The following is a 21,517-nucleotide window of genomic DNA, read 5'->3' as shown; positions in this document are numbered from 1 at the left end:
TATATATATATGTATATATATATATATATATATATAATACACAAATATTCCTTATTTCCTAATATCAACATAAGGTTATTTTCTCAGTCTTTCTTGATATATTGGAAACTTAAAAAGAATTTCCTGTGACCTTTTTTTATGAGTTCATAAAGAATATAGTTGCTCAAACTGCTCTTTGAGGGACACTTTAGTGTTGGTGTTGGTGTTTATGTGCTGCAGAGTCAGTTCTGACACACAGTGACCCTGTACAGGGTTTATGAAGTTGTAAACATTTGTAGGTTGTTAAGTGCTGTTGAATCATGTTCTGACCCACAGTGACTCTGTATAGGGTTTCCAAGTAGCAGCTGGTGAACTTGAAGCATAGGTCTAGCGTGTTCGCCCACAGCACCACACTAACTAATGCGTCAAACTGCAAAATCATTTGAACTGCAAGGTTGGTGGTTCAAGCTCACCAACTTCTCCTTGGAAACCCTATATAGGGTTGCTATGGATTGGAATCGACTCGAAAGCTCTTAATGACAACAACAAAACATTTACAGGAGCAGAAAGCCTCATCTTCCTCCTGAAGAGTAGATGGTAGATTTGAACTGCTGACCTTGCATTTAGTAACCCAACTCATAACTCACTAATAGGCAGTACTCCTTGCTTATTCTTTAGCTTTAGAGAAAATTCAAGCCTTGAATTGTGATATTGAAGGATTCTATTGGCAAATACTGAATGATGCTGAAAGCGTCAAGAGAGTATGGAATTAATATATGGACTTACTCTACACAAAAGAATTGGGAGATGTCTAGCCATTTCAAGGAGCAGGCTATGGTAAAGAACTGATGATACTAAAGGAAGAAGTCCAAGCTGCACTTAAAGGTTTGGGGGGAAATAAGGATCCCAGAATTGACAGACTACAAACTGAAAATTTTCAACAAACTGATGCAGCCCTAAAGGTGCTTACTTGTCTAAGCCCCGAAATTTAAAAGAGAAGTACCTGGCCAAATGATTGGAAAAGATCCATATTTGTACCCATTCCAAAGATAAATGACCCAATGGAAAGTGGGACTCATCAAACAATATCATTAAAAGGCAGATAAACATTTGCTGAAGATCATCCAAAAACAGTTGCAACAGTACATTGGCAGGGAACTGGCAGAAATTCAAACTGGATTCAGAAGAGGACATGGAATGATGGTGTCAGATGGATCTTATCTGAAAGCAGACAATAACAGAAAGACATTTTCTTGTACTTTATTGACTATGCAAAGGCTTTCACCTGTGTGGATCATGACAAAGGATAACATTGTGAAGTTATAGCTGTTCTATGAAAGAAAAATGAGGCTGTTAGCTCCTGTAAAATTTTAGTCTCAGAAACCGTAAGGCTCCATTCTACTCTGCCCTGCAACATCAATACCAGGATGAATAGACTTGATTAATAGTAGATCTGGTTTTGACTTTATAGCAACAATTAATTTAAGATAGATGTTATAGGGATGAGTGATACTGGATTTGTAGATTTTTAAAATATCTAGTCACTAACAAGATCAGAACCATTGCTAACAGTCATCTTAGATGATTGGTACAACCTCTCATTTATTATTAACTGTCAGGAATGATGCTCTTGGGAAGCAGGACAGCCAGCATGTTCTTGTTATTTCTCCACAACAGACACCTGAACAATTATTGGTCAAAGCAGTTCAGCAACAGGAAAAGTAGTTTTTTTTCAACTATGTGAGTAAAATGTGCAGTTGGTTAGAGTTCATTATTGATTTCACTTCAACGTCCACTTCACTTTATGCAGCTTCATTACTAAGGAATGGAGCCCTGGTAGCATAACTAGTTGGTTACTAGTTCAGCTGCTAATCACAAGGTCAGCAGTTCTAATCTGTCAGCTCCTCCACGCTAGAAATATGAGGTTTTCTGCTTCCATAAAAAATTACAGTCTTGGAAACAGCATCCAGGGTCACTCTGAGTCAGAATGGACTCACGACACACAACCGCTTCCACCACTACCATAGTAAGAAAAATAATAGAGTGCAGGTGACACTCTATACCTCCTTCACATCATGTCACTATTCTAGAAATAGTGATTTTTGTGTTTTCTTTATCCCTATTAAATAAGAAGGGCCAGATGATGAGCACCTCAGCTTCCTCAAAACATGGCTGAGGAAGAGCTGCTTCCTCAAAGTAAAGTAGACCTTAATGATGTGAATGGAGTAGTTTTCAGGACCTTCATTTTTTTTTTTTAAGGGGGCACAACTCAAAATGAGGATAAACAGCTTTAAATTATGGATCTAGGAAATTGGGAGTTGTCAAAATGAAATGGAATGCATAAAGATCGATATCCTAGACATTAGTGAACTAAAATGGACTTGTATTGATGATTTTGAATCTGACAGTCATATGGATTATTATGCTAGGAATGATAACTTGAAGAGGATTCCTATTGTGGTGCTCTAGAATAAGCACTCAAACACAAGGTCGGTTTTAACTGCAAGTTTAGCAGTTCAGATTCACCAGACGCTTTGCAAAAACCCTATTCAGGGTCACTAAGAGTCGAAGCTACTTGACTACACTTCATAGCAACAAGTAAGACCAGTTAATACTACTATTGTTCAAATTTGCACACCAACCAGTATAGCAAATGATGATGAAATTAAAGAATTTTACCAACTTCTTCAGACTGAAATTTATCAAACATGCTATCAAAGTATATTAATAAGTACTGATGATTTGAATGTAAATGTTGGAAATAAAGAGAAAGGATAATTCTAAAATATGGCCTTGATGATCAAAGTGATGCTAGAGATTGCATGATAGAATTTTGCAATACCAATGGCTTACTCATTGCAAATAACTTTGAAAAAAACATAAAGGATCACTGTACACATGGACCTCACCATATGGAATACACAGAAATCTAATTGACTACATCTGTGGGAAGCAATAATGGAAAAGCTCTGAATCATCAGTCAAAACAAGGTCAAGGAAAGACTGTGGAACAGACTAACAATTGCTCATATGCAAGTTCAGACTGAAGCTGAAGAAAATTAAAACAAGTCCTTGAGAGAGAATGTATAACTTAAATATACCTCACCTGAATTTAGAGAAAAGATAAAAAAACCAGAAGAGTTGTGGATGACATGAGTAACAGCATACAGAAAGAAAACTAAAGATTATTAAGAAGATGAGAAAGAAGGAAAAAAGACCAAAATTGAAGGATATGTTATAGAGTGGATTTCAGGTTAATTTTATTTATATTGGAAGAAAATGAAAGTTTGATTGAATTTTCAAACTTAGAAATATGCCAATTGTATAAAAGAATAAATGTAGATTATTTTCAACTTCTTATCATGTGTGTTTCCATTATAACGTGTTATGATTTTGTCATGTTGACATGTTTTTAGCCCTCAAAGAAGGGCATCATGTTTGGTCAGGTGTGTTGTTGCTATTCTTAAGTGCTGTCAAGTTGGGTAGGATTCATAGTGACCTTGGTGAGTTTGAAAGGCTGACCTTGAGATTCAAACTACTCTTGTGGTTCAGTTCTTATCCTCCAGCACCACATCAGAACTCCTGATAAAGTAAAGGGTCAGCTTAAAAGGGAAACTTTCAATACAATGTAATGACACAGTAGTTGCAACAATGGGCTCAAATATGACAACAATTGTTAGGGTGTTACAGTGGGCAGTGTTTAATCCTGTTGTACATAGTATCACTATGAATTAGAACATAAGGTCACTGTGAGTTAGATCTGTTGATCACGTTAACAACACTTTTTTTTTTTTACTTTTTATTGTAAATTGAGTCAAAGTTTATAGAGGAGATGGCCAGTTTTATATTCAACAAATCTTTCACTGTGTTTCATCTCAATGATTGTAGTCCCCTCAATGTAACAGCCTTATCCCATGTCCTCCCTGTGTTTCTTGTTTCCATTCCTCCTCCTTTCCCAACTCGTCTTAGCTTTGTCCCTGGAAAAATGCTGCCCTTTCAGACAAATGTTTGACCAGTTTATGGAGTGTGTACCTCACAGTCAGTGTATGTTTGCAGCCGTTTCTGTATTACCTTTAGTAACACTTTACTTGCATGGGGTATCAAAGATAATGTCTGATTATTTCTGCATTCCATTGGGTCACCTCTCTTTGCAATGGGCATAAATATGGATCTCTTCTAATCAGTTGGCCAGAAATTATTGGCATGGATAAGTGAGTGCCTCCAGTGCCGCCTCACTTTCTTGAAAGATTTCAATTTTTATTGCATCAATTCCTGGAGCCTTGTTCTTTGCCAATTCCTTCAATAAACCTTGGACTTCTTCCTTCAGTATCATTGGCTCTTGATCACATGCTATCTCTTGAAATGGTTGAACATCAGCCATCTCCTTTTGGTACAGTGATTTTGTGTATTCCTTCCATCTTCTTCTTCTTTTTTTTAATGCTTTATTGTGAATTATGTGATAGTTTACATGGGAGAACATTAGCTTTACATTCAGCCTATCGTATATCATTTCATTGCCATGGTTACAATCTCCTCCATGCATAATTAACCAACCAAAGGGTATACCCTGCAATCCTGCCCGCTGGTCATCAGCACCCAGCCCCTCTCCCACTCTAGGTGTAGAGCCCCCAGCCGCTCCATCTCTCCATGTCATCATTTCTGCCTCCATCTCTGGGTCACTGTTTCTCTGGATAGTGTCCCACACTCTGCTCCTCTCCCTTGATGGTCCCAGGGACCTCTGTTCCTGAACTGCAGAGTCAATCACTCCCCTCCTTTTGCTACAAAATGTCCACCTTTATATTTGCAACCCTCACAGTCAGTCCAGATAGCAATTATTTACTATTGTGCCACATGATGGCTAGCCCCATCTCCTTTCATCAGCCCCCACAGACAGGTTGGATACTACTCAGTGGAGATTCTACATTCCTCCGTACTCTCTGGATCTAGGCTCCCTCTTGAAAGCTTGTAAATCAGTCACTTCTTGCCTTTGTAGCCCTCTCATTTTGCATAGTCATGTCCAAGTTGTCCATCCCTGTCTACCCTGTGTATTGAGGGGTGGGAATGATCCTCTCTGTAAAGATGTTTCCTCTTTTGAGCTACTTCACCCATAGGTATAGGTAAAGTTCATCAAATTGTATCAAATTACTCTTTTTTTCCTCTTCTTTCTTCTTCTGGTTGAGTTCTGATCATCCATCCAGCCATTAAAGCCAGGTCAAGTGGGTATTATCTGCAAGTGTGAGTGTTCTTGTGCATATGCTCTCTCTTCTTATCCTCTGGAGACTTCACTCTTCACTCTAGTCCTCTGTGGCTATGTCACTGACTCTGGGCCCGGGAGTTGCCACACTGCTGGCCAACCAGGTCTCCACCTGGGTTCACTGGAGTCTATTGAATGTGGTAGGGAACAACAACATTTTTAATTATGTCTCAAAAGAGTTTTGCCTTAAAAATCAAATACAATAAAACTTGTGAAGGCCAGAAATTGTGAAATATGGTCAGAGAAGGAAAACTCAAATATTTTCCATTATAACAAGTGATAGAAAACTGTTAAGATTTCACCCTGCTAAAGACACGAGTCATGGTGTGGAGCTGTGGATTAATGCGCCAGACTGCCGAGCCATTTGAACTGCAAGGTTGTGCAAGGTTGGTGGTTCAAGCTCGCCAGTTGCTCCTTGGAAACCCTATATAGTGTTGCTATAGGTCGGAACCAGATCAATGTCACTTAACAACAACAACAACAATAAAGACAGAAAACTGATGAGACCCAGAAGCACAAGGAAGGCTGGCTAAGCTGTGGTTCTCAAAGATTTCCATTGTATGAGTATATATTTTAAATAGAGTATTGACTCATACATACTAAAATGTGGCTATGTTATTACCAAGAAAATTTTTTTAAATTATATAATACATAAAATATGTCATAAAAAATGCTGTAAGTTACTGTTCAATTTTTTAAATTTTCTGTGTGGCGCTGTGGGTTAATGCACTGGACTGCAAAGTTGGTTCAAACTGCAAGATTGATGGTTCTAGTCACTAGTCACTCCTCAGAAACCCTATGCAGGATTGCTATCACTCAGAACTTACTCGACAGCACTTAACAACAACAACATATATCATATAAAACCTAAAGGTTTTAGTGCATCTATTTCCAGATCCTTCATCTGACAAGTAATTGGTTTCTTGTCTTTTGTTAACAGACTTATACAGGCAAAGACCTCGAGGAACAGTTGCGTTCTGTTTCCAGTGTGGATGAACTCATGACCGTACTCTACCCAGAATATTGGAAGATGTTCAAGTGCCAGTTAAGAAAAGGAGGCTGGCAGCATGATGAAGAGCAACCCAGCATTAACACAAGGACAGAAGAGAATATCAAATTTGCAGCAGCACATTATAATGCAGAGATCTTAAAAAGTAAGTAAAGGAGGGAAAATAGATCATTATTTTTATATATTAAATTAATAAAAGGTGCTGCTACTGTTCTTTCATTTCAGCATTTGTACCAAGGAATCTACCTGTAGGACAACATAAGCAGGAATTAAAGAATTGATTTAAGACATAACATTTTATGATTTTGTATTCATGTTAACATGAATTCTTGAAATGTAAAGATGCAAAAATACTTGTCTATCAACATACTTTAAATGCTTTATAATTTGAGGTAATATTCTACTTTACAAAAATGGAACTATTTCTTCCACACTGTTTCCACTGAATCATTTGAATGTTTTGTATCTTACAAAATAATTGTGTATATATTTTCTTTCTGATTTGGATTTAGAAATACTTAATTTCTCTCAAAACTAATCCAAGTTACCATTTCAAATGCTACTTATTATCTTGCTGATTCATAGATAACTGACCAAGAGCTGAACTTTAGTAAAAATGCTGCATGGTCTAACAGAAAGCCCCATACAAAAAACGTTACGTAAAATGGGAGACTATAAATTGATAGACTGATCTTAAAAAATTAAGTTCCTTCAGCTATTAGAGAATAATTGCTATCTAACTTAATTGAGTCCAAAACTATAGGCATTTTATAATTTACATCTCAGTTTAAAAATAAAAATAAAATCCTGTTGTTTACTTTTGCTTTAAGACCACAAATATAGTACAAACTATAGCAAATGAGCTTGACTCTATCTCTGTAGGTCTTATAAGTATCCATATATTAAATTTTTTCTATTCCTAAGTAAAAACCAAACTTAACTGCTGTGGGATATTGGCATAATTTTAAGAAAGCATACTTCTAAACTAGCTTGTTACATGCTTACAAAACTAAATTTGGTTAGCAAATACCCTTAGCTGTTTGGCTAAATAACTGTATCATTCCCAGATAGAGGGAAATTGAGATTCCTATCAACTATTTATTTAAAGTCACTAACTTAAATCTTGACATCTAAAATCAAATGTGAATAACTTCCAACTGCTATGGGCTTTTTTCCCCTTGGTAGCTTCTATATAACTTATGAACTTCCCTATGACTTGACAGGTATTGATAATGAGTGGAGAAAAACTCAATGCATGCCACGTGAGGTGTGTATAGATGTGGGGAAGGAGTTTGGAGCAGCAACAAACACCTTCTTTAAACCTCCATGTGTGTCCGTCTACAGATGTGGGGGCTGCTGCAACAGTGAGGGGCTACAATGCATGAACACCAGTACAAGTTACCTCAGCAAGACGGTAGGTATTGCAGCTGCAGCCTGAGAGCCTTCTCTGTCATAGTCTTTAATTTGGAGACTAATTTGCTAAAACTCTTGTCCCTTTAATATAGCACAACTTAGAGATTCTTATATTTTCTCTGGGGAGTGAAGTACTGTTTTTCAGATTTTTAATGGTAAAATACTGAAAACGAAGTAACTGATGATTTATGAACTCTCTTGAGTATCAAGGCCAAGTGAAGAAAACCAGAAATATACAATATAAGTGTAGATATCTAAGGATAAACATTATTTTTCAAAGCAGTGTTGTTAGGTGCTTTTGAGTCAGTTCTGACTCATAATGACCTTAAGCAAACAGAACGAAACAATTCCCGGTCCTGTGCCATCCACACAATCATTGCACTTGAGTCCATTGCTGCTGCCACTGTGCGAGTCTTCCTCGTTTTTGCTGATCCTCCACTTTACCAAGCTTAATGTCCTTCTCCAGGGACTGGTCCCTTCTGGTAACATATCTGAAGTATGAGAGACAAAGTCTTACCATTCAGGCTTCTAAGGAGCATTCTGGTTGTACTTCTTCCAACACAGATTTTTTGTTCTTCTGGCAGTCCATGGTACTTCCAGTATTTTTCACCAATACTGTAACTCAAGTACATCAGTTCTTCTGGTGTCTTCTTTATTCATTGTCATAACTTCACATGCATATAAGAAATTTTTTTTTAATTCATAATGAATGTTGGAACTGAACACTGTTTTCTAGCCCACTGATGAGCAGATATTAATAATTGTGCCAATCTATTATTCTCGTAAGTAGCATTCATTTAAATAATATTTCATTATTGAAATATTTCTTTTTATATTTAAATCAAATTCTATAAACTTATTTTTGGCATTTTGCATCTTTTGAAAATGGCATTTCTTTAAAAGTTAGAGGAAAAAAATGCGTGTTTTAGGAATCAAATATATTTTTTGATAGTATACTTTTTTTTTAAGTTTAAGTAATCCAGTTAAGCAGCATTCTATATTATTTACTATATTATGTTATCTATTATAATGGTGTTTCATATAAATTCACTGTCAATTTGGTTGATTGTCAAAGAGTTAAGTATACTAATTGTATTTTTTGAACATGAAATTACTTGGAATAGATTAAATGAGCTTTTAAAATATAACGTTACTTGGAATAGATTAATTAATCTTAAAGAATTTTTTTAACAAATACAGTAAAACATACCTATTATAGCCTTCTTATTTGTAATTCCAAAAACACCTTATTGGATTTAGTTGTTAGATGAATTTTTGCTGTCAATATGCTCATATTGTGAAAATGTAGAGTAACTATGAATACCAGTCATAGTGTTGAGGTTTTCTTTGATTTTTGCTTTATTTTGCTTGTTTCTTGATATTTATAACTTTTTGTATGGTTATTTGATTTTGGGAATGAAAATTAGTTGCCAATGGCAGTATCAATTTTTCCCCCATTACTAATATCTTAAACAAAATCATCTATCATATTTTGCTAAGTTAATATAGGAGAAAAAAATTGAAAATGAGAGTCACTTTTTAAAATGTCACAAACTTTGTTGTTGAGATCTTTAAAAAGTAAAATATTTAGAAAGATATCTTCTTTAAATACTAATGGCCACATGTTTAGTGTAATATGAGAAAGCTTCAAAAAATTTGTGGGAAGTGGTATGAAAAGATAATAGAATTTTTCCATGAACTTTTTGAAGCCTCTTGTAGTCTCTGAGACAGGTTCTTTTTTTCATTAACACAAACCAATCCCTACAAAACAACACTATGAAAAAATAACCATGGTCTTCTTATCATTTTAATTTTCTTTTTGCATGATTTCACCTCTGGTCAACACCATAAGAAGTATCATTTACTTCTCTATTTCTTAACAAATTCAATTTTTCAAAAAATCAAATGTCATTTTTACTTTGAAGTATCTTGAAGTTCCATTAAAACTAAAAGAATATGATAGAAAATCAGTAAATTTTTAGTAAACAAAATAAATAATGAATTTTCAGTTCCACTGCGTGTTTATTCCCTCTACTAGTATAGCGAGGCCTAGGAGTCTTCTAATTGATGCCAGAGTGGAAGTATTTGCTCAGTGGAAGGTATGTATGCAAAACTGTATACAAGCTAGTAGACTGTAGAAATCACAAAATGTCGAGGCATCTAGAATGAGAAGAGCGCTCCTATCAAAAATTATCAGGCAAACATAGGTAAAATATACTTTTGTCCAGTATCCTAAGTACTGAAAAACCATATATACTGTATTTTTCTGTATGCTCATTGCCTCTACTTTAGCTTATGGAGTTATTTCTGCTATATTTCATCTTTCGCTTCCAGACTTCACAGAGTTTATGTTACTTCTATAATAGACTTGCGATATTGATGTTAATAGTTTTATCAGCTCTCCCACAATCATCTACTTATATTGAAATCAAGATTTGCCTATATAGTTTTTGAAGTTTGTTTTTGTTGATGGTGTTGGTCGCATATATTTCTCAGTTTTGTTTTTATCATCTTCAATTGGCCTGACATTTGCAATAATCACAATCCTGATTTAAATTCATATCTGTAAATCAGTAATGTTTTAAATTTATACCAGTAGCATAATCTACTTTTTTGTTATGTTGATTTAAAAAACTTTTTTCAGGCTTTTGGGAATTAAAAATTTTTAAGGTGGTTGTTATTGCATCATTAGATTGAACCAGCATTCAATTAGTGTACTGATTAGCTGGACTTTTCTAATAGGGTTGTTCAGGCCAACATCTGTTCTGACTGGTTGGTATAAATAAATGTCCTAAGTATTAGAATATTTAAAATGGCAACCCTTTCCTAGGGCACATCCTTTAACAGGATATAATGTTCCTCCACAATCTATTGTTATAAGTAGGTGCTGTCAAGTCTGTTGCAATGCACAGGTACCCTGCATAGGATTTCTGAGGAACAGCTGGAGCCTTGAGGGTAACAGTCAGGGCTTATCCTTCAGTGCCACAGAAGACCCCAGGATCTAGTGGCTGCTAAGTCTCCTGCCTCAATTTATCTGTTCTTCTTGTAAGAGAAAATTTCTTATTTCCTACCAGCATTCAAATTATTTTACTTTTTAAATCATGTCAGTTTATTTTACCTCCAAGTCATTACAGTGCTATTTCTTATGTATGAAAACACCTCCTTACTCCCTTGCCCTTGTGTGCCCACTTGTGCAGTTAATTGTTATTCATCCGTGTTATTCAGTGCCCTGGAGTTGATTCTGACTCATAGCAACCCTGTATAGGGTTTCTGAGGAGCGGCTGGTGAGCTTCAACAGCCAACCTTGCAATTCAAGCACATTAACCCACAGCACTATACCAGGACCCCTGTCACAGACAAATGCCAGTTCCATGACATTCTGTTCTAGACCACCATAGCATCTGTTATTGTCTGTATCCTCATGTATTATATCATTATATTATCTGTCTTTCAGATTGTTTTATTTCCTAACTACCATAAGAGCAGAGATTGTATTTGGTTATTTCCCTGGTACATAGCATAGTACTTTGTCCACTGAAAATACATGAAACTGAATAGAATAAATTGTTTAGTAAAAGGTAACAAGTTTGGACTGAAGGTCAAGTTTTGCTATGGTGAGTTTGAAGAATGTGAGAGGTTTTCAGATTGAGATGCCATACATGTATTTTTAGAATTCCAGAGAGGTGGGATTAGAATTTAGATATAAATTTGTGATAAACAGTGTATTGATAAATGTATTTTGAAGTCTTGGTGTGATTGTTAATGCTTAGAGAATGTATGTATCAGAAGAAGAAAGCAAAAGCCATTATCCAGGCAAATGAAACTCATGATGGCACCATCCCTTTCTGCTTTTCATTTTTTAATATTTTTTTTTCCACCCAAAGAATCTACAGGAATGTTTTTGCTTTTATTAAAAGGGATAATTATCATTTCAATTAAGAAAAATGTATATTGAGCACCTATTATATGGTGCTTCGTACATTATGCCACAGAATGGGTATACAGGACATGTAGACCTACCATGATTATGTAAACTGTTGTTGTTGTTGTTTAGTGCTATTGAGTTGGTTCTGATCCATAGCAACCCTATGTAGGGTTTCTGAGAAGGGGTTGATGAGCTTGACCCACTGACTTTGCAGATCAAACTAACTTTGCAGTATAGTGCATTAAACCACAGCACCATACCAGGACTCCAATTATATAAATTGATTATATAAATCAATTATATATTTTACTTGTGGTGCTGTGGGTTAATGCGCTGGACTGCAAGGTCACTTTGAACAGCAAGGTCAGTGTTTCAAGCTCACAAACCACTTCTCAGAAACTCTATATAGCATCAATATGAGTCAGTACTGACTCGATGGCACTTAACAACAACAACAAAGCATATACAAACTTTGGCAGGGAAAATCAAAATCTGTCAAGCATTTAAAGTAGCGTAAGTGTTCTGAAAAAGAGGTAAAAGTTTCATATAATTGCATATCAAGGTTTACAAAGCCAAGGGAGAACAAGGTATAAAACTGTTGAAGACTGTGTTTATTCATTTATGCTGAATATTTTTACTAATATTACACAGTTTTAAAAATCATGAACTGCAGTAATATATTTTTATTTTATTCAATTTATTATATAATTAATATAGTAAAATTGGGAATATATGATGATTTCTTGCAAATCTATAAGAAAGTTTACTGCGCTTTTTCTTAAGATGAGTTTTCTACCTTGTTAAAGGAGGTCCAAAGGCATTGTTTTTGTGAAATAAAAGTCACCAATTACAATTATATCAATTGTAAGGGCAATATACCCTAAGTAACATTAATCAAGTTTGTTATAAACATTTCAAAGATATATTTTTTATGGGGCCCAACAAAGTCCAGGCTATAAGAATGTGTGAAGAAGCTTGCTGTTAGTTGAAAAGTAAAACCACATGCACTAAGCATTCCAAAGTCAACTAATTGATAACAACTGCTTCAAAGTTCTCCATAGCTAATATCTGAGTGGCTTTGGAAAGTTAAGTGGACTGAATGTCTTTTTGGACTCCTTCATAAATATATACTTTAATTATTTTTTTAATGTGAAGTTCTATACTAAAGAGATAATATCCTAAAAGTGAAAAGTGAACTTTGCAGGACATAAATTATTTTGTGATTAAAATAAAGTAAAAGTAGAAGAATCTCTTCAGGTTTTAGTGAGACTAGTATCAGGATTACAATATCATTTAAATGTTAGTATTTGCCTCCTTGGAATGCTTGTTGTTAGAGCTTAAAAGACTAGGAAATTTTTTGCTATGGTAATTAGTTAGAAAAATCCAATTCAGCTGATATCTGTATCTTAATTTAGCTATTCTGATATGCATAAACAGTGTCCTGTAAAATACTACATTGCAATTAAAAATGTTTATTTAAAATTATAAAAATTAATATAAGCTTGTGTATTTTGCAGAGGATTCCAGATTACAATTTAAAATCTGGAAAATAAGTGTTTTATAAAATTTTCTTTATATCAAAAAATATTCTGCTCCTGTAAAGATTGGCAGATTCAGAAACGCTGTACAAGGTCATTTTGTACTGGAACTGACTTGACGGCACACAGCAAAAAACAAACAAAAATGTGTAACTATGTAATGAAACTTAGTGGTACTATTTTGCACGGCAAATATTTCTTCTGTTAACTAAACAGAACACTGGGACAGTCTGAAATATTAATTGATTACATTCATATGTATTCAACAAATGGAATTTGATTTGTATTGTGTCCTTAATTAATTTTTGGCAAGCACAATTGTTGGAAATCAGGCTTTATCTTAATGCACAAAAAATAAACTCTATACCAATACCAATTATCTTTAAAGAAGTAACTTTAAAAATAACACTTGCCATAGGAAAAAAATGAATGCTTCTGAGAAAAATGCTACTAATGTTCACAAATTTTATTCAGTATTTATAAAACTTCTGAATTGAGTTTTTTTTTTAAATAAATAAATGTAGCATTGTATATATTTTATGTATAACATAAAAACTTAATGTATCACCTGTTGTAAAGGAGCTCTTGTAGTGTAGTGGTTACGAGTAGGGCTGCTCACCTCAAGGTCAGCAGTTCGAAACTACCAGCTGTTCCGCAAGAGAAAGATGAGGCTTTTTGCTCCTGTAAAGATTTACAGCCTCGGAAACCCTATACAGAGTTGCTATGAGTCAGAGCCTCCTCCAAAGCACATAACAACCACCACTATCACCATCAGATGTAAATCTGTTAAGCTATCTGTTCTCTGGTGTTCTTCATGGACCTAATTTAAATCCCACAGCCTCTATTGACAGTTGGTCATGTGGTTGGAGTACTCAGTTGAAATGTTAGCAATGAACTCTCAATTTTCAACATTTCTCATTATTAGGAATTTTTCTTTAAATGTGTGGTTTTACTATCTAAAATTATTCATCATGCTTTCCAGACACTTTAGATTGCTTCTATACTTAATTAGTGGCCTCAAAGGTAGAATATTTAAATTGATATGCTAATGAAATAATGTGATATGAAATGAACAAGATATACTTTAAGATATAATTATGTTTTAAAATAAGGCATTCATGTCATATTTGTTTTCACATAAGCATTTCTTTAGAATTTAATAGTAAATTATGATTCAGAATATAATTAGTAAGGCAATCCTATACCTTTTTTCTGAAGTAGCTTTCAAGTTAAGTGGAAATAGGAACTGTTGTTTTACAACTGTTGCTATGTGAACATAAACAATCCATTGTTTTAAAAGGGGCTTTATTTGAAATCTATTCTTGTTAGTGAGAATTGACTACTAAATATCCTTATTAAAGAATGTCAGTAGATAACAACTGGGAACCACTCAGTTAGATACATTTGCCATTTCCTCTTGTTTATTACTGTTTTACAGAATAGATGATCAGGATAAGGTTATTGTTTCTAAATTTCAGCCAAACCAAAACCCACTGCAGTAGAGCTGATTCCAACTCATAGCAATCGTATAGGATATAATAGAACTGAGCATTAGTTTTCCAAGGCTGGAAATCTTTATAGAAGCAGACAGCCATAACTTACTCCCTCATAGAAGATGGGTTGGAGCAATCTACCTTTACGTTAGGAGCTCTGGTAGTGTAGTGGTTACAAGTCGGGCTTCTAACTTCAAGGTCAGCTGTTCAAAACTACCAGTGGTTCCATGGAAGAAAGATGAGGCTTTCTGCTCCCATAAAGATTAACAGCTTCAGAAACATATGTAAGGTTGCTATGAGTCAGAAGCTACTCCACAGCACACCACCACCACCATTTTTACAAATTTTTACTTTTTTAAAAAATAATTTGTTCTATAAATGGTTGGTTTGTTGGTTATGTGCCGTGGAGTTGGTTGTGACTCATAGTAATCCTGTATATGATTTCTGAGGCTGTAAATCTTTACATGAGCAAAAAAGCCTTATCTTTCTCCTGCTGACCTTGAGGTAAGCAGCCCAACTCATAACCACTACAATACCAGAGCTCCTTGTTCTATAAATAAGAAATTATAATTCAGTGCTTTTTTTTTTTTTAAGCTTTTATTGTGCATTGAGTGATAGTTTACATGGGAGAACATCAGTTTTGCACTCATTCTACCTTATATTGTATCATTGCAATGATTACAATCCCCTCCATGCATTACCATTCTTTTTTTCTTCCTTGCTTTTTTGTTGTTGTATACAAAAACTCTCAGAAATAAATAATTATTTTAAAAAACCCAAGGGCACATTCTGCAAACCTGCCTCCTGGCTGCCAGCACACAGCCTTTCTGTTTCCATGAGTCTAGAGTCCTCAGCCACTCTATCTCTGGATGTTATCATCTTTGCTTCCATCTTTGGTGTTGCTGTTGCTCTGTATAGGGTCCCACATTCCACTCATGCTCTTCTCCCTTGATGGTCCTAGGGTTATCTGTTCCTGTATTGTAAGATTAACTACTCACCACTTTTTGTTACAAAACTTCTACAATTACAGGTGTGACCATTGTAATTAGTCATGATAACAATTACTATTGATAAGATTCTTATCTCCATCTCCTTTCACCAGACCTGTCTAGATATGATGAAAACTATTCAGTGGGGATTCTACCTTCCCCCACACTCTGACACTAAACTCCCTCTTGAATACTTGTAAGCCAGCCACTTTGTGCTTTTATAGCCCCCTCCCCCATATTAGGTAGCCAATGTCTAAGTTGCCCATCCCTGTCAACCCTGTGCACAGAGGGGATATGTTTGATCTTTGATGTGAAGACTCCTTCCCTCTCTGTTGTTATATTGAGCTACTACATCCATAAGTATAGGTCAAGTTCCTCAAATTGTAGCCATTTACACTTGTTTCCTTTCTCAAATTTCTTTATCTTACTTTATTCAAATTGTGATCATCCAGCCATCGAAGCTAGATCAAATGGGTACTATCTGCAAGTTTGGGCATTGTTGTGTGTTTCCCCTCACTCCATATCAGCTGGAAGCTTCACTCTCAGCTATATCTCTTTGTCTAGGTCCATGTCCATGGGCTTAGGAGTCCTAAGGTCTCATCACAATTCAGTACTTTTAAACAACACAAAGAATGTAATAGTGATTTTGATTAGAAAAACAGTTAATATGCATTCATAAAACCAATGCAGGTACAGATTGAAAGATGACAGAGACACCTTCAATATCTGACAAAAGCTATCATTGCTACAATTATGTCTTAATGCATATACATATAAGGGGGCTTCAAAAAGTTTGGGGGAAATTTTCTTTATCTTTTAATTCCTTTTTTCTTCAAACTTTTTGAACTCCCATATGATATATTATCTGTTGATGTTCCTAATTTTTCTGAGGAGAAATGCATTTGTCAAAGTCATTTTTTCTCTAGACACTTAAACATTTTCCACATTCATGTAGACTGGTAAAGTGCTAAGGTCACTGCCTGAATAACTCAGGTTGTAAACCAGGGGTAGATATGTGGTGTGTTTCAGTTGAATTGAAATAAATTCATCTTGATAATTGCCTTCTTAAATGCAAACTAGCAACATGAGACATTAGAAATGTAAGTTTTATTTTCCTTTATTTAACTAGATAAATCTCAGTACTTTTATTTCTCTAAAGTACTATAGCTTTAATACATATATAAATTTGCATTTTACAAGAAAAACAAGTCAATTTTCTAAACAGTAATTTGTTCTTAATACCTCTTTTTTCCAGTGTCTATTCTTTTAGGGAGTACATTCATCAACATAAATTTCTTTCACACGATGTAAATAAAGAGTACAGCTTATTTCTCCTGGAAGATACATTCTTAATTTGCATTTAACTATTCTCCATTTTACAAGAACAATCTTCAAAGCCCCCATTCCTGAAAACACACTTGGTATTTATGGACAAATATAGATTGGGGTATTATTCATTCATGAATGACTGAGGTCTGTTGATGACGACTGACTGATATGATTCAATATGAAAAACAAGCCAAAGAAGAGTCTGAAGTGTCAGGAAACATTGAGGACAGGAATGATGCTGCCAAGGGTTACGGGCAGGAAAACTCATTAGCTCTTCTATTATAGAGTTATCTAAAACAGTGCCTTATCCTTCACTATCAGGTTCTGTCCTGCCTGTGTCACTTGAGGCATGCCAAATTCTTTACTGATTATAAGCATTATGTAAGCAAAAATGATCCTGGTGGTGTGAACAACCTCAGTTATTTTCCTTCCAGCCAAGGGAACTATATTCTTGTCCTTCCATTCCAATTGCTGCCTTTCTTTTATAGCCCCTGCCCTGTAACAGGTCTTAGAGCTACATCTAGCATTAGTCTTCCTTCTCCTATCAATCTTGTATTTGACTTCCCTGAGACATTTGACCTGGTGACCGCCACAGCTCTCTCTTTGGCTTCCCTTGACTATACAATACTCCCTCCTGGTTTCCCATATTCATATAAGATTTCTCACCTTTACTAGCTCATTTGCCTCTTTTCGTCTTTTAAAGGTTCCTGTTCCCTATGCTTCTATTATTAGATATTTTCTTTTCTCACGTGACATGTTCTCAAGAAACAATCTCAGTGTCTATGACTTCAATTAAATCTAAATGCTAATGACTTTTAAATGGCTCTGTCCTATCATCCAAACACAAATATCTATCTACCAATTAGACTTGAATTATTGGGCTTTTGTGAACTGGCCTGTATGCCATCCTATCATTTACACTATTACAGGGTTTAAGCAATTTGTCATTTACTTATATTGAAAACCACTTTATATTTATTCTGTAACACTTATTTTAAAGTAGCTGTAAGAGGAAATAGAAAAACTGTAACATATGTAAGCACTGCAGAATCATATCGTTTAAAATAATTGTACATAGTGGAAAAGATTTATGCCCATTGTGACATTTCACCTAATAAAAGGTCTTATCAAATTGCATAAGTAAATGCCTCTTTAGAGAAAACTGGTAAAGTCTCATAATACTGGTATGTGTTGAAGTCCTTTGTTGAAGTAATCTGTGTAGATTAGATATTATCCTGAATAACATGTTATTCTTGAGTATGCATGCTAAGAAATGTCGGGGTCTGACCTCGACATAGTTGTGTTGTTCATGAGTGTTTGGTTCACGAGGAGGGGATATCCAGCGGCGACAGGGATAGCGAAAGAATACACAGACAGACAGAAGGAGGGGGACAAGGAGGCACCCAGAAACCAGGGTGGATGTATCACTGGTGGGCAGACTTGGGACCACAGGCATCGTGGCCTCTGCAGGCAGCAACTAACTGCCCTGCAATTTTTCCTGCATGCCCTCCAACCCGTAATGCACACCTGGGACGGCCTGGGCCTCTGTTTTATTTAGGGGAGGAGCTTCACACCAAGCTGGGAGGGACTAAAACAGGATACAGCTAACATCAGTAATTTTCCAGACATTCAGGTAACTTTACTTTGTATGTCGCTGGTTCGAATCCCAGGCCAGCAACTTGGTTTCTCAGGCTCAATTAACATATCTATAGCCCCTGAGCTCAGTTGGGGGAAGGTGAGAGGTAAGGACAAAAGCTTGGGCGGAGTCCCGCTGTTTTGGCTTCCTGAGCCAGGTCTGCAGGAGGACCGCGAGACCCAGGTGAATGGGCAGCACCTGGAAAAGGATTAGGGAAGATGGTTTTTTTTGTCTGTAGAACAAAGAACTGCGAAGTAGCTAAGATATTTTTAGTTAATCCTTTGGAGAAAGGCTTGACCTTTGAAACCTTTAGTCTCGGCTTTAGGAGGTTCTAATATTTCTCTGTGGATAATAAGGGCTCATGTCTGCATTTAATAAAATATAACTGGATATTAAGATTAAAACAATTTGCTATTGACTGCCAAGTGGCTAGATCTGTTACACTCGGGCCTATAGGGCCTCGAACCTCTGACCAGGCCTACACAGTCTGCAACAAAGAAAGATAATAATAATAGACCTATATTGCATGCAATTCACATATCATATTTATATACATTGGCTTATATAATTTTTATATAATTCCATAAAGTAGTGGATCAAATATTATTTATACTTTACTGAAAATTAAAGAAAATGCAAGTTGGAAAAGTTAAATTGTATTTTCAGAGTCATACAAATGATAAATAAGGGAGTTAATAAAAGTATCTGACTGGGTATAATTTTATAATCATTTGTTCTTAATCACATTATTTTTATATTTTAAGAAACTAGATGGATTTAAAATGAATGTACATTGAAAACATTCAAAATAAAGAAAATACGAATTTTAAATTTAGGTATCTCTGTATAGTATAAGGAGTTCTGGTAGTGCATTGGTTATGAGTTGGGCTGCTAACTTCAAGGTCAGCAGTTTGAAAGTACCAGCTGTTCTGTGGGACAAAAATGAAGCTTTCTGTTCCTGCAAAGATTTACAGAATCAGACACCTATACAGGGTCACTATGCATCAAAACCGACGCTACAGATAACCACCACTACCACCACTGTATATCATTGTTCAAAAATAATCTTAAAAATAGTCCTGTAAGTGTGAACAAAATTGACAAACTAATTCTATTCCCTAAATACTTCCAATGATCTTTAACTGTTGGCATGAAATCACAGCAAGACACTTGCTCATAAGGTTCAGGAGTTTGTAGTATTTTTATAGTAGTTACCAGATACCTGTTATTGTTGTTAGATGCATCGAGTCGGTTCTACTTATAGTGGTCCTCTGTACAACAGAACGAATCGCTACCCAGTTCTGCTCCACCTGCACAACTGTGCATACATTTGAACCCATCGCCACTGTGCCAGTTCATCTTGTTGGAGGTCTTCCTCTTTTTCTCTGACCCTCCACTTTACCAAGCATGATGTCCTTCTCCAGAGACTGGTCCCTCCTGATAATATGTCCAAAGTATGAGAGATGAACTTGCCATACATGCCTCTATGGAGCATTCTGGCTGTATTTCCTCTAGTCCAGATTTGTTTGTCTTTCTGACAGTCTATGGTAATTTTAATTTTCATCTCCAGCCCCATAATTCAAATGTATCTGTTCTTCTGTGTTCTAACTTATTCACTGTCCAACTTTCACATGCATGTATTATTGTTATTGAGTACCATCGAGTTGGTTCTAACTCATAGTGACCCTGTATAGAATTTTCAAGGAGTGGCTGGTGTGTTTGAACTACCTATCTTGTGGTTAGCAGTCGAGTGTTTAACCTATGAGACAAGTGAAAATGCCATTGCTTTTTACAGATGCACCTTAGTCCTCAAACTTATATCTTTGCTCTTGAACACTTTAAAGAGGTCTTGTGCATAAAAGTGGTTCATTGATTTTATTTTTTGACTGCTGCTTCCATGAATGTTGATTATGGATCCAAGCAAAATTAAATGCTTGACAACTTCTATCTTTTCTCTATTTACTTGATGTTATTTATTGGTCCAGAGATGAAGATTTTTGTTTTCTTTACATTGAGGTCCAATCCATACTGAAGACTGTAGTCTTTGATTTTCATCAGTAAGTATTTTAAATCCTATACACTTTCAGAAAATAAGGTTGTATCATTTACATATAACAGGTTGATAATGAACATTCTTCCAACTCTGATGCCACTTCCTATTCATATAATGAAGATACCCATAAAAATACAAAACACCACATATTTCAACCAGAGTTAGATTGCTAAAAACTGATCTTACCTAGCAGCAATGGCCATGATTCTACTTTTATCGTTTTAACTAGTAGTAATTTAGATTTCAGTAACTTCAGGATTTTAAATTCACTCGATTTTACTTAATCACTAAATTACTTCTATGATCCTTTTAAAAATACTGTTTTTGAAAAAAGAAAAAGACTCAAGTTGTCCATAATTAAAGCATGCAAAATGACACTTTACTTAAAGTAAAATTAAGATTATAAGCAATACCATGTAAAATGCCCTACTTTATTTTAAGTGCACTGTTTTTATAATGATCTGTCAAGATAGAGCTTTGTCTATTTAAAGATTATGTGTATTTTTCTTTAAACAATAAATTCAAGAGCTATAACTGTAAAATAAATTTGACTGAGAATTTAATTTTGACACAGTTTATGTGTTCAGTTTATGTAAAGTGGGATTTAACTAAACATTTCTGAGTTCTTGTGGCAAATATCTTTGCTCTTTTATCTGTGCAACTTTTAACCCTTGGAATATTAGTTAACCATAGCTCAACTAAGTAAACAGTCAGCATTGTTCAAGCTGAGGGAACTGAAGAAAAAAATTCAAGCCTAAACTTGAAATATTGAAGGATTTTATGGGAAAAATATATAATGATACAGAAAGCATCAAAAGATGGAAGGAATACACAGAGTCATTGTAATTTAAAAAATGGCTGATCTTCAGCCATTTCAAGAGGTATCATATGATCAAGAG

At 35.2% G+C, this 21,517-nt stretch overlaps 1 protein-coding gene across 1 annotated transcript in view; it reads left to right on the top strand.

Moving 5' to 3' along the window:
• Positions 1-21,517, top strand: part of VEGFC (vascular endothelial growth factor C) — a 163,581-nt gene that overhangs the window by 92,241 nt on the left and 49,823 nt on the right. Inside the window, exons 2-3 of the mRNA XM_006834415.1 lie at positions 6,174-6,387; positions 7,466-7,656. Of these exons, the coding sequence (XP_006834478.1) occupies positions 6,174-6,387; positions 7,466-7,656 (405 nt within the window). The remainder of the gene's footprint in view (positions 1-6,173; positions 6,388-7,465; positions 7,657-21,517) is intronic.

The sequence above is a fragment of the Chrysochloris asiatica genome, unplaced genomic scaffold (assembly GCF_000296735.1).
Source record: "Chrysochloris asiatica unplaced genomic scaffold, ChrAsi1.0 scaffold00011, whole genome shotgun sequence".
NCBI lineage: Eukaryota > Metazoa > Chordata > Mammalia > Afrosoricida > Chrysochloridae > Chrysochloris > Chrysochloris asiatica.
The sequence above is the reverse complement of the archived record's forward strand: the minus strand, read 5'-3'. Positions and strand labels throughout refer to the sequence as shown.